This window comes from Oncorhynchus nerka, linkage group LG22, assembly GCF_034236695.1.
Source record: "Oncorhynchus nerka isolate Pitt River linkage group LG22, Oner_Uvic_2.0, whole genome shotgun sequence".
Taxonomy (NCBI): domain Eukaryota; kingdom Metazoa; phylum Chordata; class Actinopteri; order Salmoniformes; family Salmonidae; genus Oncorhynchus; species Oncorhynchus nerka.
In genome coordinates, this window is record NC_088417.1 from 21,965,925 (window position 1) to 21,992,555 (window position 26,631).

The window sequence follows — 26,631 nt, forward strand, 5'->3', positions numbered from 1 at the left end:
AAAGTCACTCACCCTGACAACATACAAAGTCACTTACTCTGACAACATACACAGCCATTCACTCTGACGACATACACAGTCACTCACCCTGACAACATACACAGTCAGTCACCCTGACAACATACACAGTCAGTCACCCTGACAACATACACAGTCACTCACCTGACAACATACACAGTCACTCACCCTGACAACATACACAGTCACTCACCCTGACAACATACACAGTCACTCACTCTGACAACATACACAGTCAGTCACCCTGACAACATACACAGTCAGTCACCCTGACAACATACAAAGTCACTCACCCTGACAACATACAAAGTCACCCTGACAACATACAAGCCATTCACTCTGTCACTCACCCTGACAACATACAAAGTCACTCACCCTGACAACATGTACAGAAAGTCACTCACCCTGACAACATACACAGTCACTCACCCTGACAACATACACAGTCACTCACCCTGACAACATACACAGTCATTCACCCTGACAACATACACAGTCACTCACCCTAACAACATATACAGAAAGTCACTCAACCTGACAACATATACAGAAAATCACTCACCCTGACAACATACACAGTCACTCACTCTGACAACATACACAGTCACTCACCCTGACAACATACACAGTCACTCACCCTGACATCATACACAGTCACTCACTCTGACAACATACACAGTCACTCCACTGACAACATACACAGTTAGTCACCCTGACAACATACAGAGACAGACATCTCGCTCTCAGAGTTGGAGAAATAATATATTTGAAAAACCATACAGGGCCATTCTTGTTGTTTCCCTCTCTAAGAACCTAGGAGACTGGTATGAAGTGACCTACTGCCTCCCTCCTCCGCTTCTCTCAAACCCTAGGAGACTGGTCAAATGTATAGCACCACATTTTACTAACGGAAACGCACACACGCACACAGCGCACGCAGCGCAAGCAGTGCGCGCACGCACACACACACACACACACACACACACACACACACACACACACACACACACACACACACACACACACACACACACACACACACACACACACACGTCACGCCCTGACCATAGAGAGCTTTTATTCTCTATGTTGGTTAGGTCGGGGTGTGATTTATGGGTGGGTAATCTAGGTGAATTGTATTTCTATGTTGGCCTAGTATGGTTCCCAATCAGAAGCAGCTGTTTATCGTCTCTGATTGGGGATCATATTTAGGTAGCCATTTTCCCATTGTGCTTTGTGGGATCTTGTATATGTATAGTTGCCTGTAAGCATTATATTAGCTTCACGTTTCGTTTGTTCATTTTGTGGTTTTGTTTTTTAAGGTTTTCTATTCCAAAATAAAGGATGGAAACATACCACGCTGCATCTTGGTCCACTTCTTATAACGAACGTGACACACACACACAAACAAACAAACAAACAAACATACACACATACAAACAGACACACACATGCAGTTGAAGTCGGAAGTTTACATACAGTTAGGTTGGAGTCATTAAAACTCGTTTTTCAACCACTCCACAAATTTCTTGTTAACAAACTATAGTTTTGGCAAGTCGGTTAGGACATCTACTTTGTGCATGACACAGGTAATTTTTCCAACAATTGTTAACAGACAGATTATTTCATTTATAATTCACTGTATCACAATTCCAGTAGGTCAGAAGTTTACATACAGTAAATTGACTGTGCCTTTAAACAGCTTGGAAAATTCCAGAAAATGATGTCATGGCTTTAGAAGCTTCTGATAGGCTAATTGTCATCATCTGAGTCAATTGGAGGTGTGCCTGTGGATGTATTTCAAGGCCTACCTTCAAACGCAGTTCCTCTTTGCTTGACATCATGGGAAAATCAAAAGAACTCAGCCGAGACCTCAGAAAAAATATTATAGACCTCCATAAGTCTGGTTCATTCTTGGGTGCAATTTACAAACACCTGAAGGTACCACGTTCATCTGTACAAACAACAGTACGCAAGTATAAACACCATGGGACCACGCAGCCTTCACACCACTCCTAGAGATGAACGTACTTTGGTACGAAAAGTGCAAATCATTCCCAGAACAACAGCAAAGGACCTTGTGAAGATGCTGGAGGAAACAAGCACAAAAGTATCTATATCCACAGTAAAACGAGTCCTATATCGACATAACCTGAAACGCTCAGCAAGGAAGAAGCCACTACTCCAAACCCACCATAAAAAAAGCCAGACTACGGTTTGCAACTGCACATGGGGACAAAGATCGTACTTTTTGGAAAATGTCCTCTGGTCTGATGAAACAAAAATAGAACTGTTTGGCCATAATGACCATCGTTATGTTTGGAGGAAAAAGGAGGAGGCTTGCAAGCCAAAGAACACCATCCCAACCGTGAAGCACGGGGGTGTCAGCATCATGTTGTGGAGGTGCTTTGCTGCAGAAGGGACTGGTGCACTTCACAAAATAGATGGCATCTTGAGGAAGGAAAATTATGTGGATATATTGAAGCAACATCTCATCAGTCAGGAAGTTAAAGCTTGGTCGCAAATGAGTCTTCCAAATGGACAATGACCCCAAGCGTACTTCCAAAGTTGTGGCAAAATGGCTTAAGGACAACAAAGTCAATGTATTGGAGTGGCCATCGCAAAGCCCTGGCCTCAATCCTATAGACAATGTGTGAGCAGAACTGAAAAAGCGTGTGCGAGCAAGGAGGCCTGCAAACCTGATTCAGTTACACCAGCTCTGTCAGGAGGAATGGGCCAAAACTCACCCAACTTATTGTGGCAAGCTTGTGGAAGGCTACCCGAAACGTTTGACCCAAGTTCAACAATTTAAAGGCAATGCTACCAAATACTAATTGAGTATTGAGTGTATGTAAACTTCTGACCCACTGGGAATGTGATGAAAGAAATAAAAGCTGAATAAATCATTCTCTCTACTATTATTCTGGCATTTCACATTCTTAAAATAAAGTGGTGATCCTAACTGACCTAAAACAGGGAATTTTTACTGGGATTAAATGTCAGGAATTGTGAAAAACTGAGTTAAAATGTATTTGGCTTAGGTGTATGTAAACTTCAGACTTCAACTGTATCTTTCAGGGGTGACATAAGTATATCTGACACATAGGGGCAGAGGTCAATCTGAAGTTCACAGCTTTTTGACCCCATGATCCTCCTCTAGAAAACATAAATTCCCACTCCAGCTAGCTGGCAGACGTATCAAACTCAGGCAGGTTATATACAGCCCATAGAATGATAATGAGTCATACTATGGACTTAAAAGCTGTGTCTATTCAGCTAATTCTACTAATATGTTAGAGCCAGCAACACTGAATTTGCCTTGTGCTATATCTACTATTAGTTAGCCATATGTAGAATGTCCTAGATAAACCATATTTAAAAATATTAACACCATCTTAGTGTGTTGAAACACAAGTTGAAGATGTTTCATTTGCATATCTCCTCAACCTTTCAGCCTAATCCCTGGGTTGACAGAGAGACAGCAGAGCACCCGCACACACACACGCGCACACACACGCTAGTGAAGATTCTGGTCAGCAGAGCAATCTCCCCTTGTCTGTGTAATGGACTTGTATTTACATTAAGGAGATTTAGACTGAGGACCCCAACACTTAGATCCCATTACACTTCCTGACCTGCCCATTAGGCCTAGGAGCTCTGCTTGTCTTCACTACCAGGTGACAAAGACCAGAGGACAGGGAGGAGAGGCCTATACATATGCCTTAGACGAGCCTACAGATTGCCGATGCATTCAACCTTCTGTGAATGTCTAGTTGTCTACTGGTCTTAGTGATACAACTGCTAACAAACCACACTTTCCATCTGTGTGTTCTGGATACAGAGAGAACAGTGTCGCCTGGAGAACTATTTACTAATTGCACATTCCTACGGCAGAAAAGGAGAGGATTGTCTCCCCAACCCGTCGCATGGTTTCACTTAGCAGGAAACAAAAGGTGCTGAGAACAAGATAGTCGGCTCTAAGCTGAATTACAGTAGGCTGGATTCTTGGGAGAAAAACAACTACATGACTGAACTCAAGAGGCCAACTCAAAATGTCTGACAGTCTGGTTTCTTTATGCAGCTAGTAATCCATCTCAGTTGTACTCGCACACACTTAAACACACTTTCTCTCTCACCCACACCGTACCCTCACACACAGAGAGACACACAAGCCCCCCCCCCCACGCCACCTAACTCCATCTGATATGGCTGCTTTGCATACACACTCCTCTAAAACCCTGTTCTTTCATCCTCCCTCCTTCCTCTCTACACGACTCTACAGTAATAGTCCCCTATTGGCATCCTATTAACTACAGGGACGTCTGTGTGTGTGTGTGTCTGTGTGTGTGTCTGTGTGTCAAGAGATAATTTAACTGGTGTGTGTTCATTCTCTGCTGACACAATAAGAGCAGCTCTTCAGCTGCTGATTTGCATATTCCAACAGACATGTCAAACGTTACCCCCTTCCCACCCCACACACACACACACAACTCCCTGCCCCCCGTTCCCCTCACACACACTCCCTGAACCCCGTCCCCCTCACACACACTCCCTGCCCGCCCCCCTTCCTTTTAGGATGGCACGCTTGATGCTCCACTTTGTACAATGGGCAAATGCATGCTATTGTGTGCAAGAATCACTTTCTCAATGCCTTTCTTCTCCTACCTACTTCTCACTCTCCAAAACAGAGAGACACTTGCACGCACAGACCAACAAACACAGATACACACCGGCAAACAGGTAGCAGTGCTATCGTATGGAGCTCCTAGCTGATAGCCCCTAACTCCTAGCTCCTTTCCTCCTGTCTCCTAGCTCTTAGCTCTAGTGTTTGCCCAGGTCTGGCAGGCTGTGTAAAGGAAGGACATTGTTTTCCTGTGAAAAGGCTTTAGCCCCGGTCTGCATACCAGCCACCACTCAACATACCAGCGGACACTTTGAAGATTACTCCAATGTTTGCCTTTGTTCCCCCCACAGAGAGAGGGAGGGAGGGGGAGAGGGAGGGAGAGAGAGAGAGAGAGAGAGAGAGAGAGAGAGAGAGAGGGAGGGGGAGAGAGAGAGAGAGAGACAGATGGAGGGAGGGAGGGAGGGAGGGAGGGGGAGGGAGGGAGGGAGGGGGAGGGAGGGAGGGGGAGAGAGAGAGAGTGAGAGAGATGGAGGGAAGGGGAGAGAGAGAGAGAGAGAGAGAGAGAGAGAGAGAGAGAGAGAGAGAGAGAGAGAGAGAGAGAGAGAGAGAGAGAGAGAGAGAGGGAGAGGGAGAGGGAGAGGGAGAGAAATGCGAGAAGGTATGACAGACAGAGAGAGAGAGAGAGAGAGAGAGAGAGAGAGAGAGAGAGAGAGGGAGGGAGGGAAAATTATTCAGCCCCTTTACTTTCAGTGCAGCAAACTCTCTCCAGAAGTTCAGTGAGGATCTCTGAATGATCCAATGTTGACCTAAATGACTAATGATGATAAATACAATCCACCTGTGTGTAATCAAGTCTCCGTATAAATGTACCTGCACTGTGATAGTCTCAGAGGTCCGTTAAAAGCACAGAGAGCATCATGAAGAACAAGGAACACACCAGGCAGGTCCGAGATACTGTTGTGAAGAAGTTTAAAGCCGGATTTGGATACAAAAAGATTTCCCAAGCTTTAAACGTCCCAAGGAGCACTGTGCAAGCGATAATATTGAAATGGAAGGAGTATCAGACCACTGCAAATCTACCAAGACCTGGCCGTCCCTCTAAACTTTCAGCTCATACAAGGAGAAGACTGATCAGAGATGCAGCCAAGAGGCCCATGATCACTCTGGATGAACTGCAGAGATCTACAGCTGAGGTGGGAGACTCTGTCCATAGGACAACAATCAGTCGTATATTGCACAAATCTGGCCTTTATGGAAAGGTGGCAAGAAGAAAGCCATTTCTTAAAGATATCCATAAAAAGTGTTGTTTAAAGTTTGCCACAAGCCACCTGGGAGACACACCAAACATGTGGAAGAAGGTGCTCTGGTCAGATGAAAACAAAATTAAACTTTTTGGCAACAATGCAAAAAGTTATGTTTGGCGTAAAAGCAACACAGCTCATCACCCTGAACACACCATCCCCACTGTCAAACATGGTGGTGGCAGCATCATGGTTTGGGCCTGCTTTTCTTCAGCAGGGACAGGGAAGATGGTTAAAATTGATGGGAAGATGGATGGAGCCAAATACAGGACCATTCTGGAAGAAAACCTGATGGAGACGGAGATTTGTCTTCCAACAAGACAATGATCCAAAACATAAAGCTAAATCTACAATGGAATGGTTCAAAAATAAACATATCCAGGTGTTAGAATGGCCAAGTCAAAGTCCAGACCTGAATCCAATCGAGAATCTGTGGAAAGAACTGAAAACTGCTGTTCACAAATGCTCTCCTTCCAACCTCACTGAGCTCGAGCTGTTTTGCAAGGAGGAATGGGAAAAAATGTCAGTCTCTCGATGTGCAAAACTGATAGAGACATACCCCAAGCGACTTACAGCTGTAATCGCAGCAAAAGGTGGCGCTACAAAGTATTAACTTAAGGGGGCTGAATAATTTTGCACACCCAAATTTTCCGTTTTTGATTTGTTAAAAAAGTTTGAAATATCCAATAAATGTCGGTCCACTTCATGATTGTGTCCCACTTGTTGTTGATTCTTCACAAAAAAATACAGTTTTATATCTTTATGTTTGAAGCCTGAAATGTGGCAAAAGGTCGCAAAGTTCAAGGGGGCCGAATACTTTCGCAAGGCACTGTATATAATATGACATTTGTAATGTCTTTATTGTTTTGAAACTCCTGTATGTGTAATGTTTACTGTTAATTTTTGTTGTTTTTCACTTTATATATTCACTTTGTATGTTGTCTACCTCACTTGCTTTGGCAATGTTAACACATGTTTCCCATGCCAATAAAGCCCTTGAATTGAATTGAATTGAGAGAGAGAGAGAGAGAGAGGGAGGGAGAGAGAGAGAGAGAGAGGTCCGCAAGAGATATAACTCATGGAGTTGTGTGTGTGTGTGTGTGTGTGTGTGTGTGTGTGTGTGTGTGTGTGTGTGTGTGTGTGTGTGTGTGTGTGTGTGTGCTTTAGAAACTCTATTGTGCTCCCCAAAATAATTGAGTCATTCATGCGACATTGGCTTAAAATAAAATATGAATGCTGTATATTACTGTTGCTAGTATAAAATATAAGAGAAGAGAGAGAGTAACAACAAGAACATTGGCCATCTGTCTCTCTCTATCGCTCAGAGTGAATGCTTTTATAGAGGCAGTATCCTCTGGAACAATTCAAATAAAAACAATCATTGAACTAAACGTGCTGATACAAAGCAGAGTTAATCCTGAACTAGTAAGTTTCTTTCTATCAGGTCTGTTTCATAGCATTAAGGATTACACTGCACAGGACTAAGCTGGATGAACCGAGAGGAGGTCAATCGCAATGTGCTGCCTGGCCTATGTATGTGTGTGTGTGTGTGTGTGTGTCTGGAAACAGCAGCACGTCAGATCAGTTCCCTCTTGCTGGGTAATCGACTATTTGGTCTCTACTTATCTATTCACTATATATTCACTGAGCACCTAATGGTTAAAATCAATTACAGGAGGAATGCTTTATACAGGCTAGTCCGATAATGAGAGAGAGAGAGAGAGCGAGAGAGAGAGAGAGAGAGAGAGAGAGAGAGAGAGAGAGAGAGAGAGAGAGAGAGAGAGAGACAGAGAGAGAGAGAGAGAGAGAGACAGAGAGAGAGACAGAGAGAGAGACAGAGAGAGAGAGAGAGAGCGAGAGAGAGAGAGAGAGAGAGAGAGAGAGAGAGAGAGAGAGATCGAGAGAGAGAGAGAGAGAGAGAGAGAGAGAGAGAGAGAGAGAGAGAGAGAGAGAGAGAGAGACAGACATAAAGAGCAGAGTAAAGAGGTCTGACGGAGGCACGATTAACTTCCATTGATTGGTTATTGATCAGGACTAGAGTTAAGGAAGGTTTTAGTTCAAGTTCATTCCTATCGATACCTTGATAGCTTTATATGAGGGGACTAGTGTAAAATCGTTTGTGCATACATTCAAATCATTCCGTTTTCTCTGCATTAATATCTAGGCGAGATATGTTGGACCCCGGGATGACTAGCTTTCACAATTGGCGTTATATGTCATAAGAGTTGACATAACTTTTCATAACACATAAAACATGACTCATATGTTTACACGTGTTGTGACATACAGTGCCTTCACCCCTTGACCTTTTGTATTACATTTCGATTTTGTGCAACTGATCTAAAGCACAATACCCAAAATGTCAAAGTGGATTTTTTTAAATCAAAAATGAAAAGTCAACAAGTATTCAACCCCTTTTACGGGAAACCTAAATAGGAGAAAAAATGTGCTTAACAAGTCACATAATAAATGGCATGGACTCACTCTGTGTGCAATAATAGTGTTTAACATGATTTTCTATGTACCCCACATATACAATTATATGGAAGGTCCCTCAGTTGAGCAGTGAATTTCAAGCACAGATTCAACCACAAAGACCAGGGAGGTTTTCCAAAGCCTCGCAAAGAAGGGCACCTACTGGTAGATGGGTGAAAAAAATAATAACAGACATTGAATATCCCTTTGAGCATGGTGACGTTATTAATTACACTTTGGGTGGTGTATCAAAACACCCAGTCACAACAAAGATACAGGAGTCCTTCCTAACTCAGTTGCCGGAGAGGAAGGAAACCGCTCAGGGATTTCACCATGAAGACAATGGTGACTTTAAAACAGTTACAGAGTTTAATGGCTGTGATAGGAGAAAACTGAGGATGGATCGACAACATTGTAGTTACAGAGTGAAAACAAGGACGTCTGTACGGAATACAAATATTCCAGAACATGCTGCTTGTTTGCAATGAGGCGCTAAAGTAATGCTGCAGAAAATGTGGCAAATAAATGAACTTTTTGTCCTAAATACAAAACATTATGTTTGGGGCAAATCCAACACATCACTGAGTTCCACTCTTGATATTTTCACGGTTCTGGCGGCATCACGTTATGGGTATGGTCGTCATCGGCAACGACTAGGGAGTTGTTTTTACGATAAAAAGAAACGGAATAGAGCTAAAGCTAAAGGCTAAATCCTAGAGGAAAACTTGGTTGAGTCTGTTTCCAACAGACACTGGGAGATACATTCACCTTTCAGCAGGACAATAACCTAAAACGTAAAGCCAAATTTACACTGGAGTTGCTTATCAAGACAACATTGAATGCTCCTGAGTGGCCGAGTTACAGTTTTGACTTAAATCGTCTTGAAAATGTATGGCAAGACTTGAAAAGGACTGTCTAGCAATGATCAACAATCAACTTGACAGAGCTTGAAGAGCTTAAAAAATAATAATGGGCAGAAATTGTACTGTCCAGGTGTGGAAAACTCTTAGAGAAATACCCAGAAAGACTCACAGCTGTAATCGCTGCCAAATGGGATTCTAACATGTATTGACTCAGGGGGTAGAATACTTATCTAATCAAGATACATTATAGCTTTTTATCCTCATTCATCTTAAAGAAAAGAAGTTGAGTAGTTCTTCTCTAGAAAAGAGTATTTTGTGTAGATCATTGACAAAAAATAACAATGAAATCAATTTGAATCCCACTTTGTAACACAACAACCTGTTGAGTCAAGGAGAAACTTTCTGGCACTAATTTCAATGTCAGATGATTTCAAGGGCTCAAAGTGATGCTCATATTTTCAGCCACATAAACAAATCTGTAATTACATCATTACATCAAATGAAATCAGATCAGAGCATCAAAGGGCATCATTCTGGAGAATGACTTTCCTTCAGCATCATATTAATAATCACCATGATAACTTCTGTTAGCCGCTAGCCACTAGCTGATCTAGCATCCATTCTGTCAGCGAGCCATCCTTTGTTAATGACAGGGGGATCAAGTCCCATGAGAAATGGAGGGGTGGAAGGGTAGAGGGGGATGAATCAGAGGGAAAGGGGGGTTAAGATGAAATGACAAACTCCTGCCTCTCTTTGTTCCTCGCCGAGTGATGTTCCTTTTTGTGGTGTGATGGTGATGTTCCTTTTCTATCAACCTCTCTCCCCTGTCCCCTGGCTCCCTGCATGGTCCCCTGGCTCCCTGCATCCTCCTCTCCTCTCCCCTGTCCCTCTATCCCTCCCCCTCCCCTGGCTCCCTCCCCCCTCCCTCTCCCTGTCCCTCTATCAACCTCTCTCCCCTGTCCCCTGGATCTGGCTCCCTGCATCCCCCTCCTCCTCTCCCCCTCTCCCTCTATCAACCTCTCTCCCCTGGCTCCCTGCACCCCCTCCTCTCCCCTCTCAACCTCTCTCCTGTCCCTCTCCCTGCATCAACCTCTCTCTCCCCTCCCTGTCCCCTGGCTCCCTGCATCCCCCTCTCCTCTCCCCTGTCCCTCTATCAACCTCTCTCCCCTGTCCCCTGGCTCCCTGCACCCCCTCTCCTCTCCCCTGTCCCTCTATCAACCTCTCTCTCCTGTCCCCTGGATCCCTGCATCCCCCCTCCTCTCCCCTGTCCCTCTATCAACCTCTCTCTCCTGTCCCCTGCCTCCCTGCATCCCTCCTCCTCTCCCCTGTCCCTCTATCATCCTCTCTCCCCTGTCCCTGGCTCCCTGCATCCCCTCTTCCTCTCTCTCCCTGTCCCCTGGCTCCCTGCATCCCTCCTCCCCTCCCCTCCCCTGTCCCTCTATCAACCTCTCTCCCTCCCCCTGTCCCCTGCCTCCCTGCCCTCTATCCCTCCTCCTCTCCCCTCTCCCTCTATCAACCTCTCTCCTCTCCTCTCCCCTCTCCCTCTATCAACCTCTCTCCCCTGTCCCCTGGCTCCCTGCATCCTCCTCTCCTCTCCCCTGTCCCTCTATCTACCTCTCTCCTCTCCTCTCCCCTGTCCCTCTATCTACCTCTCTCCCTTGTCCCCTGTCCCCTGGCTCCCTGCATCCCCCTTTCCTCTCCCCTCTCCCTCTATCAACCTCTCTCCCTCTCCTCTCCCCTCTCCCTCTCCCTGTCCCTCTATCAACCTCTCTCCCCCTCCCCTCCCTCATCCCCCTCTCCCCCTCCCTCTATCAACCTCTCTCCTGTCCCCTCCTCTCCCCCCTCCTCCATCTCCCTCATCCCTCTCCTCTCCCCTGTCCCTCTATCAACCTCTCTCCTCTCCTCTCCCCTGTCCCTCTATCAACCTCTCTCCCCTGTCCCCTGGCTCCCTGCACCCACCTCTCCTCCCCTGGCTATCTATTCCTTCCATCCCTCCATCTACACCTCTCTCCCCTGTCCCCTGCATCCTCCCTCTCCTCTCCCCCCTGTCCCTCTATCTCCTCTCTCCTCTCCCCTGTCCCCCCCTCTATCTACCTCTCCCTCTCCCTCCCCTTGTCCCCCCCTGTCCCCTGGCTCCCTGCATCCCCTGTCCATTTCCTCTCCCCCTCTCCCCTCTATCAACCTCTCTCCCTGTCCCCTGGCTCCCTGCATCCCCTCTCCTCTCCCCATCCCTCTCCCTCTCCCCTGTCCCCTCAATCTCTCTCCCCTGTCCCCTATCTACCTCTCCCCTGTCATCCTCTCCCCTCTCCCTCTCCCTCTCTCCCCTGTCCCCTCTCCCTGCATCTCCCTCTCTCCTCTCTCCCCTGTCCCCTCTCCTCTCCCCCCCTCTATCAACCTCTCTCCCCTGTCCCCTCCCTGCCTCTCCCCTCTCCCTCTATCAACCTTTCCCCTCTCTCCCTCTCCCTCTCTCCCTCTATCAACCTCTCCCCCTGTCCCCTGGCTCCCTGCACCCCCTCTCCTCTCTCCCCTCTCCCTCTATCTACCTCTCTCCCAGTCCCCTGGCTCCCTGCATCCACCTCTCCTCCCCCTATTCCTTCCATCCCCTCTCCTCTATCAACCCCTCCCCTGTCCCCTGGCTCCCTGCACCCCCCTCTCTCCCAGTCCCCTGGCTCCCTGCATCCACCTCTCCTCTCCTTCCATCCCCTCTCCTCTATCTTCCTCAGTCCCCTGGCCCAGTCCCCTCTTCTCCCCTATTCCTTCCATCCCCCTCTCCCCTCTCCCTCTCTCCCTCTCCCATCCCCTTCCCTCATCTCCACTGTCCCTTGATCCCTACATCCTTCTCCACTCTGTCCCTCCATCTCTCTTCCTTCCCCCTTCTATCTCTCCTTCCCTTCCCCCCCCTTCTGGTGGTCTGTAAGCAACCCCCTCCCTTCGTCTGTTCCCTCCCGCCCTCCATTACTATGTCCCCCTGCTATCATTCCCATACCTGTCATGGTAGATCTGTGGATAGTCTCCACAGTCTCCTGCACACAGACAAACACCCTGACCTGGACCAACTGACCCTCGGGAGGGGGTTCACACATCTGGCTATTAATGTCACAGCATCTCTAAAATGGTATCTCCCAACTCACAGCTCACCGGAGCTGAGGACGGCCCTGTGTGTTCCCTCAGGGAGGAAAAGAGGAGATAGCGAGGGGGGGAGGGGGCTCAACTATAGCAATTAAACAAAACATAGTGACTGTCAATCAAAGCTTATATCAATGCTGCGATGACAATCTGGTGGTGGTGAAGAAATAGGAGAGATTCCTAGTATTATTGTGAATGGCATATCTTTGAGGATTATTAGGGAAGGGGGAGGGAAGCCTGTCCATTTGAACACACACACACACACACACACAACACACACACACACACACACACACACACACACACACACATCTGTCTTTAGTCTTTAATTACTAGCATCACCCCCACCCTCGGACCTCTGAAAGATTTCCATTGTAATCCTGACTCAAAAACGATTTGAGTAATGTACTAACCCCAACCCGACACCACTAGACTGGGTAGAGGGAAAGAGTGAAAGAGAGAGAGAGACAGCATGAAGAGAGCCACACCAATATCCATGTAAAGTTTGAATTGATTCTTTGAGAGGAAACCCCACTTGAGCTCTCTCCCTCTTTCATAGCATCTCTCTCTTTCTGTCCCTCTGCTTCAGTGAAGTGCTGCCTCTCTGATCCTACTTATGTTTGGGGAAATACAGCTGAAAAACCACCTCACACTCCTCACTGGTCAGACAGTCAAGAGTACAACAGTTATCAAACTAACATTCATGTGTGTGTGTGTGTGTGTGTGTGTGTGTGTGTGTGTGTGTATCATAAACAGGCTGTGCATCAGTAGCGCTGAGCGATGAGTGCTTTTTGAGGTCGTTTCGGTTTCGGTAATAAAAAATAAAAAATTAAATGCACTATGCATTTTATGTTGGTTGAATGCTGGAACAACACAGAATAAAACAATTCAATAAGTCACATGATGGTAGTGACTGTCCATTACTGCTAGTCACTTCTTAACCATCACTTATTCACTTTACTTTAATTCAATATTTCATTTGTGTATATTACATTTGTTTCATTCCAAGTTATCATCTCATCATATCTCTATGATGTCTGACAAAATCACAATTTGAGTAGTTCTTCTAAGTAAATAAGGCATACTTTTATGACTGCTGAATACCAACTATCAATCACATTGATCATGTATTTTCAGGTAGAGATACCTCGAAGCAACTGCTCTCTGCCCCTCTCGATCGCGTGTTCATCTCTTCTCTCAATCTCCATGTCTGCCCCACACAGACCGGACAAGTAGGCGCGCAATGGATTACGGTCTTTGTAGTGCATTATCACATTTTCTGCATAAAACCTAGTAGAATATTGGCTTGTTGGAAACTACAACTCCCTACTCCATTGCACAGGTCACGGAAGAAAAAAAACGAACAAAATGGAACTCAAATAATTGAACCGATGTCGGTCAATTAGTTGTTTAAAAAACAAAAAATAACCTCTATGCATCAGTAGTATATATACCTCTCTCTCTCTCTCTCTTTCTCTCTCTTCCTCTCTCTCTCTCTCTCTCTCTCTCTTTCTCTCTCTCTCTCTCTCTTTCCCTCTCTCTCTTTCTCTTTCTCTCTCTCTTTCTCTCTCTCGCTTCCTTCCACCGCAGTACAATGGGTTTTTATGCAAATCTACTGGAGTCAATCCCCTTTCTATTTCCCATCCCAGCCAGCCAATGACAGGTCATAATTACACTGCATATATATAGGGCCATTTGATTAAAAAATGAGAGAATAGGATTGACCTCGCCTAAAGGTTGAGGAGAGATTGGCCAGTTAATATCAGAGCTATATAACCACCACCTACCACCTCAGTCTGAGATGAGAGGGAGGGACAGAAAAAGCAGAGTCCCTTGATATGCAGGAGGGGGAGAAAATTGAAAAAAAAATATTTTTCTTTTGATGAATATTAAATTCCAGTCAGTCCCCTCCCTCTCCTCCTCCTTTCCTCGTTCTCTCGTTTAATCCCCCCCCCCCCTTGTTCCCCGGCTGGTCATGGCGTTGCCAGGAGGATCATGGGTAATGAGATGGCCTATCTGCCACTCCCCAGAGATAGAGAGAGGGAGAGAGGCACCATTTCACCACACCATCTCCCATTGTTAAATCACACTTTCTCAAATAAGTCAATTTTCCCCTCCCTCCCTGGTGATGATGAAGATGAGCATTATACGTGCTGGGGTCCCTGTTGGTTCAAAGGGTGGAAAGAGAGAAAGGAAGGAAGGGAAGAAAAATAAATGAAAAATACAAATCTGGAAATATTCAGGAGGGCCCCAGACAAGCCATTCTGCTTGACTGACGACAGAAAACCATAGAGAGAGAGGGAGCAAGGAGAGAGCAGAAATAGAGAAAGACAGGGAGAAAACAGAGAGAAGAGGAGGGAGGTAGAGATGTAAAATGTATGCACGCATGACTGTAAGTCGCTTTGGATAAAAGCATTTGCTAGATGGTATATACTGTATATTAATAGATGGTATATACTGTATATTAATAGATGGTATATACTGTATATTAATAGATGGTATATACTGTATATTAATAGATGGTATATACTGTATATTAATAGATGGTATATACTGTATATTAATAGATGGTATATACTGTATATTAATAGTTTAATCAAGCTCAGTTCAGACTTTTGGATTTGGGAGCAGGGTGATGGGTAAGGGAGGATGGCAGAAGGGTTAGGAGGTGTGTGTGTGTGTGTGTGTGTGTGTGTGTGTGTGTGTGTGTGTGTGTGTGTGTGTGAGAGAGAGAGAGAGAGAGAGAGAGAGAGAGAGAGAGAGAGAGAGAGAGAGAGAGAGTGAGAGAGAGAGAGAGTGAGAGTGAGAGAGAGAGAGAGAGAGAGAGAGAGAGAGAGAGAGAGAGAGACAGAGAGAGAGAGAGAGAGAGAGAGAGAGAGAGAGAGAGAGAGAGAGAGAGAGAAAGAGAGAGAGAGAGAGAGAGAGAGAGAGAGAGAGAGAGAGAGATAGGGGTCAGGGGTGAGGGTGAGGTTGGTTGAAGTCAGGAGGTCCATCTGACGAACAGGTGCGGCTGGTTGGTGTAGTCGTTTGGTGCGGTCAATGCAGTGTGTGTGTGTTTGTGTTTCTGTGTGGTCCTGTACCACGCAACATTGACCATGAACATTCTCCACTGTAAATGATCCCTACTGTACCTCAAAGCGCAGCACACACACACTCAGAATACACGCACTCAGCACACACACATTCAGTACCCCCACACACGTTGACGTGTGAATCTCACACTCTGTACCCGGGCACCTTGTGAATGGCACTGACAGATTTACTACTCTGTCCATCTGTATTAAGTCCTGTGTTTATTATCCAGAGTCATATCTCTGCCATACATCATCATTCTCTACATCATTCTCAACACTACCCAAACACAGGCTGGGCCAGCTATAGACACACCATGGTACGTGCTACAGTACTCTTCAATGTGGGCTGATCTACCTCATGGGCAGCTAGCTGGCTAGCTCGCAAGCTATCACACAGCCAGACACTAACATCTGCCTGCTCACACCTCACATTTGCAGTGCAGAGTTGCATTGCCAAGAGTTAACTCTTTGGAGAGAAGGATTTTCATTTGACAGGTAGACACTGTGTTCCATTTTGGAATTATGCCGTTTTCTAGTCTGGAATTCGAGACTGTTCTATTTTTGCATAATCCAATCCAAAACCCTGCAATCAATTTTCTAATCTAGAATCATTCAGATATATTGTGGAATTCGAAAGTCAGAATCCAGAATGCTATTTTGAGTGTTCTAGATGTGTTAGTGGTCCATTTTGATGGCATCAATTACAATTAACCAGAAGTTATTAACAGGAACCAACAAGTCCTTCGACATGAACCAACTGAGACAATGAGCTTAAAGAAGGATCAGATTGGTTCCTCAGAAAAGTTACTTCCTGCATTAGGACTAGCGTCCTAGAGAGAGCGAGAAATGAAAAGAAAGGGGTAGGTAAAGAGAGATATGGGCGTAGAGAGAGAGAAAGAGAGAGGAGAGAGGAAGATGAAGAGAGACAGAGAGAGCGATGAAGAGAGAGAGGAAAGGGTAGAGAGACAGAAATAGCCCTCCTCCTGCTACTCTCATCTGGCCTCCTGTTGTAAAGTCTGGAAACTCTTCCGTCCCGAATCCCCTCAGATCTCTACTGAGCTACAAAGCAGCAATAAAGTCTGAATATGCTTTTTGTCTGCATCTTCCACCGTTTCACAGATCCTCAGTGTTCTAGACCCATATGGGAAGGTAGTCAACACTTTGTTCTCTTTGTGTGTGGGGCCAAGCCAGGGCGGGCAGAGCAGAGCAGAGGCACGCCACTCCCATGGGTCTTTCACCTCCACACATAAAAGAAAAGGTGTTTTTCTGGTCAAAAAAAAAATACATATTTTTTTCTTTCTCCTCCGCTCGTGCTTTACTGCCATCTGACTAGAGGTAAAACAGTCTGAATCCTGCCAAACGCATTAAAGCCAGCATCTGTCCAACAGATTTGTGCAGCCGGTACAGTGTGTATGTGGGTGGGGGGGTTACAAGGGTAGCTGAGTGTATGGAGAGGGTGGTGGGATGACTCTCTCCTCTACAGCAGTAGCCAAAGGTAAATTGCTCGCTAGGAAGCTGAACATACACACACCCAACAGATATGAGTTACAAAGGCATTACGGCCCAGGGAGCACAACAATCTCTTCATGATTTTATTATATGTTGGCACAATGTAAAAACATGGAAGATCAGCCACATGATGTATAATACTATCCCCATCCATCCATATAATATAGTCATTCTGCCAATCTTTATTTTACCGGATATTGCTGTACCAATAAGGGAGGACTTACACAGACCAGACCAGACCTCTACAAATCCTCCAGCTTCAGTCTAACCAGGGAGGGTGTCCACACATTCCCATTGCTCTGGGGTTTTAAAGCAAGGCCTCCAAATTCCACAGGCGATTCTGGGACCCCCCCTCTCTCTGGCCAGACAGCTATTCTTCCCTTCTCTCTCTCTGCCCACATCACCCCCCCCTTCTCTCTCTCTGCCCACGTCACCCCCCCTTCTCTCTCTCTGCCCACATCACCCCCTTCTCTCTCTCTGGCCATGACGGCTACTCTTCCCTTCTCTCTCTCTGCCCACGTCACCCCCTTCTCTCTCTCTGCCCACATCACCCCCCTTCTCTCTCTGGCCATGACGGCTACTCTTCCCTTCTCTCTCTCTGCCCACATCACCCCCTTCTCTCTCTCTCTGCCCACGTCACCCCCTTCTCTCTCTCTGCCCACGTCACCCCCCCTTCTCTCTCTCTGCCCACATCACCCCCTTCTCTCTCTCTGGCCATGACGGCTACTCTTCCCTTCTCTCTCTGCCCACGTCACCCCCTTCTCTCTCTCTGGCCACATCACCCCTCTTCTCTCTCCCTGGCCACATCATCCCCCTTCTCTCTCTGCCCACATCACCCCCCCTTCTCTCTCTCTGGCCATGACGGCTACTCTTCCCTTCTCTCTCTCTGCCCACATCATCCCCCTTCTCTCTCTGCCCACATCACCCCCCTTCTCTCTCTCTGGCCATGACGGCTACTCTTCCCTTCTCTCTCTCTGCCCACATCACCCCCCCTTCTCTCTCTCTGGCCACGACGGCTACTCTTCTCTTCTCTTGTCTGTCTCACTCACTCTTTGCTCACAGTTTGATAACCATAGACTTTGTGTGTGAGTGTGTGTGTATGACACCATAAACTAAACTATTATCTAAGAGCATGATGTAGGATTGCTTTTCAGAGAAAATAAATAGTTATACTGATATGGTTATACTTTAAATTGCCTTGGAGTTGGTCTTGTACCTTGGCCTTTAATCATTGCTAATAAAAACACATTTTTCCCTATTATGATTTAATGGCTGCCAATGTCTTATGTAGCCGAGCTGGTTACTGTCAGACGCTAAATCAACTGCTGTGAACACACAGCCAAGAGCTGAGCTACAGGACGGACACACACACATACACCGCCCCACACACACACACATACACCGCCCACACACACACACACATACACCGCCCCACACACACACACATACACCGCCCACACACACACACATACACCGCCCCCACACACACACACACACCGCCCCCACACACACACACATACACCGCCCACACACACACACACATACACCGCCCCCACACACACACATACACCACCCACACACACACACACATACACCGCCCCACACACACACACATACACCGCCCACACACACACACATACACCGCCCCACACACACACACATACACCGCCCCACACACACACACATACACCGCCCCACACACACACACATACACCGCCCCCACACACACACACACATACACCACACCCCCCACACACACACACATACACCGCCCCCACACACACACACACACACGCCCCACACACACATACACCGCCCCACACACACACATACACCGCCCCACACACACACACATACACCGCCCCACACACACACATACACCGCCCCACACACACACACATACACCGCCCCACACACACACACACATACACCGCCCCACACACACACACATACACCGCCCCACACACACACACATACACCGCCCACACACACACACATACACTGCCCCACACACACACAGTGTCAGATGTTGTTAGGCCTGGTCAATAGATCCTCATTAGGTTCATATAGTGCAGTAGATCCTTCAGGTCAGGATCCTGGGCGAACAATCTTTTCACACTGTAAACTATTTATATCTCTCTGTCTCTGAGGGACCTGTTTATATAATGTTAACAGTGTTCTAAGATGTTCTCTGTGTGCGTGTGTGTTGTGTTGTGTTGTGTGTGACACTGTTGCATGGTGGCCTTTCTGTCTGTGACTACAGTATGCCGCCAACGCTTATCTACGTTTATAACAGAACTCAATTAACTTTGATTTCAGACATCATATTAATACCAGTGAAAATACTCTCTCCTTTCACTCTTACAGGAAAGAGCGAGATGGAGAAGGGATGAGGATGATAGAGGCAGAGAGAGAGGGAGCTAAATCAGCTCTACCTGTTGGTTAATGGCTAATATAAGCCAGGTGGTGCCAGAATGCCGATCTCTAACACCCTGCTACAAACACAGGGCCACCACTAATAGACCTCACGTAGCAACGCCTTACAAACCACTGGCTGGATGACATCATGCTATTAAAGAGGCCTAGGCCCTGTTGCATAATCACTGTGTTATGCCACTGCGTTGTTTGGTGTGTTGGTGTGTGTGTTGGTGTGTTGGTGTGTTGGTGGCTGTCGTGTGCACGCTGGGGGCATTATGTTACAACAGGAGTGACTGGTACCTTGTACAGCCTAATGGCAGCCTCGTGTCGCTGGTTGGTGGCGTGCAGCCGCAGTTTATCCACGCTGTTGCTGTAGTAGTCACACGCGTTGCACTTCAGGTGCACAGGGTTGCCGATGGCGACGCACTTTAACCTCCACTGGTTGGCTTTCCCTCCTTCCTTGATGTGCGCCACCAGCTGCTGTTTCTGCATGTGTTTGTCTGTCTTACAGTGCAGCTGGAAGTTGGCCTTGAGCTGGGTGTTGTAGGTGCACAGCTTGCACTGGTACACATCTCCCACAATGCCACGCCACTCGTCCTCGGGCAGGGTGCGTTCTGCGTTGACGTGGGCGCCCAGCGCCTCCAGGCTATCGGAGGTGAAGCGACTGCAGACAGAACACTGGTAGAGGCGGAGCGACGGGTCGCTGATGGGCGGAGAGAGCTCACCACTGCCTCCAGCGCCCCTGCCGCCGGAGAGGACAGACAGGTCATCAGCCATCAGCTGACCACTGGCTAGACGCAGCTCCGCAGACAAGTCATTACTCACTGGGGACAAAGAGAGAGAGAGAGAGGGATGGTCAGAGAGGGTGGGGGAGAAAGAGAAAGAGCAAGAGAGATATAGAGGAGAGAATGGTGGTCAGGAAGACAAGAGGGATACGAGAGAGAGAAAGAGGAAAATGAAAGAAGAGAAGATAGAGTGAGCAGGAAAGAAAGATAATGAGTGAAAGTAGGTGAAACTCACAACGTACAACCAATAAAGAAAGCGAGAAAGTGAGACAGAGAAAGACAAAGAGGATAGAAAGTCAGACAGAGAAAGACAAAGAGGATAGAAAGTCAGACAGAGAAAGACAAAGAGGATAGAAAGTCAGACAGAGAAAGACAAAGAGGATAGAAAGTCAGACAGAGAAATACAAAGAGGATAGAAAGTCAGACAGAGAAAGACAAAGAGGATAGAAAGTCAGACAGAGAAATACAAAGAGGATAGAAAGTCAGACAGAGAAAGACAAAGAGGATAGAAAGTCAGACAGAGAAATACAAAGAGGATAGAAAGTCAGACAGAGAAAGACAAAGAGGATAGAAAAGCAAACAGATGTACACGTCAACGGAGGAAGAGGAGGAGGAGGGCTGGACGAAGTAAAGAGAAAAAAAAAGACTGCCTTTTTTTATTAAATGAAATGAAGCGGGGAAGAGCAGCTAGAAAGGGAAGAAGAGCTTCAGCGTAGGGGTGTAGGCCTCAGTCACACCAAAGGATTTGATCAAATAAAGCCTTGCACAGACCCTATGGCTCCATACAAAGCCTTGACTATAAAAAATCTAATAGGATTGGATCAGGATCAATTACAATCATCCCTTTCAACTTGCTAGCTCCCTCATCAGATAGTTTTAATGACTCTGAGTTAGCCGAAGAGTAGCAGGGAGCGCTAGCAGGTCTTCTCTCACAACATGACACACTGATCAATACAAAAGCAGCCCTGTTCTGTTTCTCTCTCTCTCTCTCTCTCTCTCTCTCTCTCTCTCTCTCTCTCTCTCTCTCTTTCTCTCTCTCGCTATCTGTTAGGAGCTCAATATGTCTCCTTTCCCAGAAAATGTAGACAAAAGACTAGCGCACAGAGAATTTAACAATGACATATTTTTCTTTTTTTACAGTCAGAGTACAAATCTGCACTAATAAGGTGTATGTGTGTGTGTTTGGACATGAGAAGCATCAAGGTTACAGCTTTGACCTCCAGGTTGCCATGAGGAATGGGTATGTAACAGTATGGGCTCTTTGTTAAACTCCTTCACCTCCTAGGAGATTCAACTCCCTGCAGTGTGTGTGTGTGTGTGTGTGTGTGTGTGTGTGTGTGTGTGTGTGTGTGTGTGTGTGTGTGTGTGTGTGTGTGTGTGTGTGTGTGTGTGCGTGCGTGTGCGTGAATTTAAGCTGATTTAAGAAAATGACGAATGAAAGATTAAGAATAATTATCCCGTGGCCTCTCATAATCATGTTTTAATCAGAGAGAGAGGTCGATGAGAGGAGGCAATGACACAGGGATGGAAGAAGATAAGAGAGACAGGGAGGAGAGAAAGAGGAGGAGAGGGGAAAAGAGAAAGAGGAGGAGAAAGGAGAAAGAGGAGGAGAGGGAGAGGGGAAAACAGAAAGAGGGGGAGAGGGGAAAAGAGAAAGAGGAGGAGAAAAGAGAAAGAGGAGGAGGAGGAGAGGGGAAAAGAGAAAGAGGAGGAGAGGGGAAAAGAGAAAGAGGAGGAGAGAGGAAAAGAGAAAGAGGAGGAGAGGGGAAAAGAGAAAGAGAAGGAGAGGGGAAAAGAGAAAGAGAAAGAGGAGGGGAATAGAGAAAGAGGAGGAGAGGGGAAAAGAGAAAGAGGAGGAGAGGGGAAAAGAGAGAGAGAGAGAGAGAGAGAGAAGGAGAGAGACAGGGAGAGAGAGAGGAGAGAGAGAGAGAGAGAGAGAGAGAGAGAGAGAGACAGGGAGAGAGAGAGAGAGAGAGAGAAGGAAAGAGAGACAGAAAAATATACATACAAAATAGAGACCAAAGGGAAGGCTGAAAGTCTCACCTAGCCCAGAGCCGAGTACAGCGGACGTATTGGGGTCCAGCTGGAAGGGGTTAATCATCTGGGCTTCTGGGCCGGGGCTCTCCAGCTTGACCCCAGTCAGGCTGATGTTCTGAGCCAGGTAGTACTGGTAGAGCTCAGCCTCGGCCGGGGCCAGACCCAGGTGCAGACCGTGTTGAATCTGCTTCATGTTCTGTTGCAGCAGCATCATGTTGTGCATGTGTTTCTCGCTGGTCATGTGGATGCGCAGGTTCCTCGCCACGTTGGTCTCGTAGTCACACACCTGGACGAGGAGAAGAGCAGAGGTGTATATATATATATATATATAAATATTGAGGAGAATTTGTTGAATGGGTTCCCAAAGGATGTGTGGTAACTATACTGAACAAGAATACTGTACAAACGCAACATGCAACAATTTCTAATATTTTGCTGAGTTACAGTTCATATAAGGAAATCAGTCAATTGAAATACATTCATTAGGTCCTATTCGATGGATTCCTCATGACTGGGCAGGGGCGCAGCCATGAGTGTGCCTGGGAGGGCATAGGTCCACCCACTTGAGAGCCAAGCTGACCCACTGGGGAGCCAAGCTGACCCACTGGGGAGCCAAGCTGACCCACTGGGGAGCCAAGCTGACTAAAGGGCTTTATTACAGGCAGAAACACTCCTCCGCAACCCCCCCCCAGCAGTTTACATGTTGTGTTTCTATTTTTGTTCTGTGTAAGTACTCATATACAGGTGTACGAGTTAACAGAGTGAAACACAGTAGGAGGCAGCTGCGCCAAGACAGATTTGTGGTTTTTCCCCTAATGGATTATGGGAAGATGATCCTAGACCTGTCTAACTTCTAATCAGAGCCAGAACAGTGGCTAATGAACTAGAATAGCCCTGATCCAACGCGTAGTGTCACCCACCTCACAACGCCACGTGGGCTTCTGTTTGGGCTTGGAGGGTGACGGGGTACCACAGCCTCCCCCCAGGCTGGCGCTGGGCACAGGGTTGGCATGGCTGTGGCAGGGGGTATGGGTATGGCTGTGGGTGTGGGTGTGGTTGTGGTTGTACTGCTGTTCAGTGCCCCCATTCTGCAGTGTCTGAACGTTGTTCAGATGCTTGTCCGACTGCATGTGGATGCTCAGGTTGCCCTTGGTCGTGGTGGAGTAGTTACACACCTAGAGAGAAATCAGAGATAGAGTGGGTTATTTATAGAGATACATAGAAAGGAACAGAGAGAGAGAGGGAGAGTGTGAGTAAGAGAGAGCGAAGTAGAAAGGATCAGAGAAACAAAGAAAGAGAGACTAACCTCACAGCGGAAGGGCTTGTATCCACATGTATAACTCTCTCCCCGGGCCAGGCGTGGGTGAGCCTGCCCGGTACGGCAGTACACACAGGACCCTCCAGACTCTGGGTGCTTCTCCTTCATGTGGGCGTCCAGTGTCTGCTGGTACTTGTAGTGCCAGTTACACTTGGGACACTTCAGTGTCTTGCAGGAGTTACGAGAGTGCATCATGGTCATGTGTCCACCTAAGGATCGGGAGGACCCTAAGACCGTGTCACATTTGGGGCACTCTACACCACTGCCTGGGGACCCCTCGGCCAGTCCGGGGGTTCCAGGGGTACCCGGCGTGCCAGGGGTTCCGGGGTTTCCCCCGTGCTGATGCAGGGGTCCCGGACTCTCGTCGTCTCGTGGCATCATCAGGTGAGAGGAGGGGGAAAATCCATCTGGACCACCCAGGGCTTCACTGGTTGAGTCGTTACTGCTATCTCTATCTCTGGCTGGGGCTGAGTTCAGCTGATTCTTCTCCATCTCCTCACGGGAGGAGGAAGAGGAGGGTGAGGGATCTTTGTTGTCGGTGTACTTCAGCACGCTGTTGGACAAGGGGGAAATACTTTGGTTTAAAAGAGGGAAATCTTTGCTACTGGTGCTGTCGCCCACCCGTTCATCCTCCTCCGTCTCCATTTCTACCCCTCCGTTGGAGTAAATGTCCTCCATGTCTTCTTCTGGACTCTCTCCTCCTGCGCCTGGCTCGTGTTTGATCAGCGGGTACGGGTTCAGGTCCAACCGCTGTCCATTGGGATGCAAAGTCCGTGGAGCACGGCCCTCGCAGTCGCTCTCTGAAGAATCCCGCTCCCGGCCTGTCGCCATGGGAGATGAGCGAAGGAGGGATGCAGAACTGGTGGGCGTTCTGACGGAGGCGCCGGTCACACCCCCGATGTTTGGATTGGTCTCGGCCTTTGGCATGGGTGGGGTTCTGGGGGTTTGGTCGGCGGGATTCGAGCTCGCGCTCCCTTTCAGGAAAGCAAATCCAGCCTGGAGGGAATCAGCGTTCTCAGCGTGGAACGTGTTCCACAGGCCGCGGAACCCTGGGTCAGGACCTAGGAAGTTAGCGGCGGTAGGAAAGTGGGGTAGCACAGAGTTAGAGGATTTTTTTGGTTCCAAAAAGCTTATAAGAGGTTCTTTGTCCTTGCCGATCCCCTGGATGATGGCAGAGACGTGCTTGTTGCTCAGGAGCTTCTGTTCCTGCTCGTTGAGCGTCATCCGGTGGTCATGGACGGCGTGCGTCACAAACGACCGGCTATAGCCGAACGACAGCTTGCAGAGGAAACACATCAGCACAGGCTTCCTCTGTCCGTCGCTCACGCAGCCCTGGAACTTGGACAAGTCCACATTGTTGGGGACATCTTTGGACACACAGGAGTTTTTGGCTGCGCCGTCGACCGTCAAATAGTCTTTGTCGCTCTTGTGGCGAAGGTCGTAGACGCGGAAACTGTGCAACACCGGGCTGCCGGCGCCTGCGAACGCTGAGGTATTTGGGAACGACGATGTCGCCGCCGGGTCGGCCGGGAATGCTTTCCCGAGGGATGACGCAATGTGGAAAGTGTTGATGACCTGTGGGTAGAAGGATATGGGTGCAGCCGCAGGCAACTCCGCCCTGTCCCGATTCCCCCCATGGGTGGTCAAACCGCTTTGGGATTTATTGGTGGCAGCGGTGAGATTCTGGGGGTTAGGGGGGAAGTTTTGGGGTGACAGAAGGCCCCTGGCGCCGTCACCGCAATGCTCTTTGGAGTCCTCCAGGATGAAGGCAGATCCGTCTGGCTGGTAGACGATCTCACCGCACAGGTTCTCCACGTCACTATCTTCTAACTCGTCCATCTCGCTGTCTCTCTCACACACCTCTGCCACTCCATCAGGCTCCCCATCTCCCTCACTCTCGCCCTCCTCCTCCTCTTCTTCCCGCCCTGCTGTGTTAGGCATGCGAGCGTTGGGGCAATGGTGCTCCATGTACTGCTGTAAACTGGAGAAGGAGGTGGAACATTCATTACAGGGGATCTCCTTTGCTGGGGCCACCAGCGAAGCAGAAGTGTGGACATGGTCCAAACCCGATACAACAGTCCCGGTTCCGGTAACAGTCCCGTTTCCGGTAAAGCTTTCTATCCGGGTCTGCTGCTCCGTCCTCAGCGGGCTGCCGGTGTCTGTGGCATTATGGAGGGTAGCAGGGCTGTTCTCTGGCGCTGCGACAGTGTCATTGGTATCAGCGGTGGGATCCATCCCAGCGGCAGCAGCAGTTCGGTATCTCTCGGTCTCCTCTGCGTCACACGGCCCTGCTGGCAGCGACGACAGCTTATGGCCATTTTCCTGCCGCAAGACGAAAGAAGGGGAGTCACAGGTTGCCATGGCGACCTTTACATGGGGATCTCATCTCATCCAATCAGACAGGGACCTGAAGAAAGAACGAAAGAGAAAAAAGAGTGCAAAAGTCATTAGAAAAGTATTACAACAATAGCAATCACACTGTTTATCAAAAAGGCACAATATTAGATCCTACATCCAAAATCCCATAATAATTTCAAATGTATGCAACTGAAAATGTGACTACTGAATGCTGACTGCCAATAGAATGCCTACCACAGAGTTTACCATTAAAGTTAAAGAAGCCCCCTGACAACTTGTGAAAAGAGAAAATCCAACATAAATGTGAATAGATCTGAGCAGCTTTGTCTTAGAGCTGACAGCCAGAACCTATCGCCTGACCCCTGAAAGCAGTTGAACACCACACAAAAGTTTCCCTGAGTCCCTCTCTCTCTGACCCCTCACTGATTAATGCCCTGGAAACAGAGGGAGGAGTGAACGAATGTGACTGATCCCTCGCTCTGGCCATGAGAGGAGGAGAGGAGCAAAGGAGAGAAAAGTTGGACTCCTGTGTCGGTAAGAAAATCAGCTTAGCCTAAATCTGGGCCTGGTAAAGACCCCTCAGCATGTAGCTAACACTTCCTGATTAACACACCAGCGTCATTGATTAAACCTCTTCTCCATGCCCTCCCCAAGCCCTGTCCACACTGGCCAGCCACCAGCACCAACAGGCGTACAGATTAGACTCCAGTCACTCCACCTTCAAC

General features: G+C 47.7%; 1 protein-coding gene across 1 annotated transcript in view; it reads right to left on the bottom strand.

Annotated features, from left to right (window-relative positions):
- Positions 1-25,951, bottom strand: part of zfhx4 (zinc finger homeobox 4) — an 88,204-nt gene extending 62,253 nt beyond the window's left edge. Inside the window, 4 exon segments of the mRNA XM_065007065.1 lie at positions 19,709-20,232; positions 22,237-22,516; positions 23,151-23,405; positions 23,537-25,951. Coding sequence (XP_064863137.1) covers positions 19,709-20,232; positions 22,237-22,516; positions 23,151-23,405; positions 23,537-25,909 — 3,432 coding nt within the window. The 5' untranslated portion in view covers positions 25,910-25,951.
- Positions 25,952-26,631: the final 680 nt, after the last annotated feature.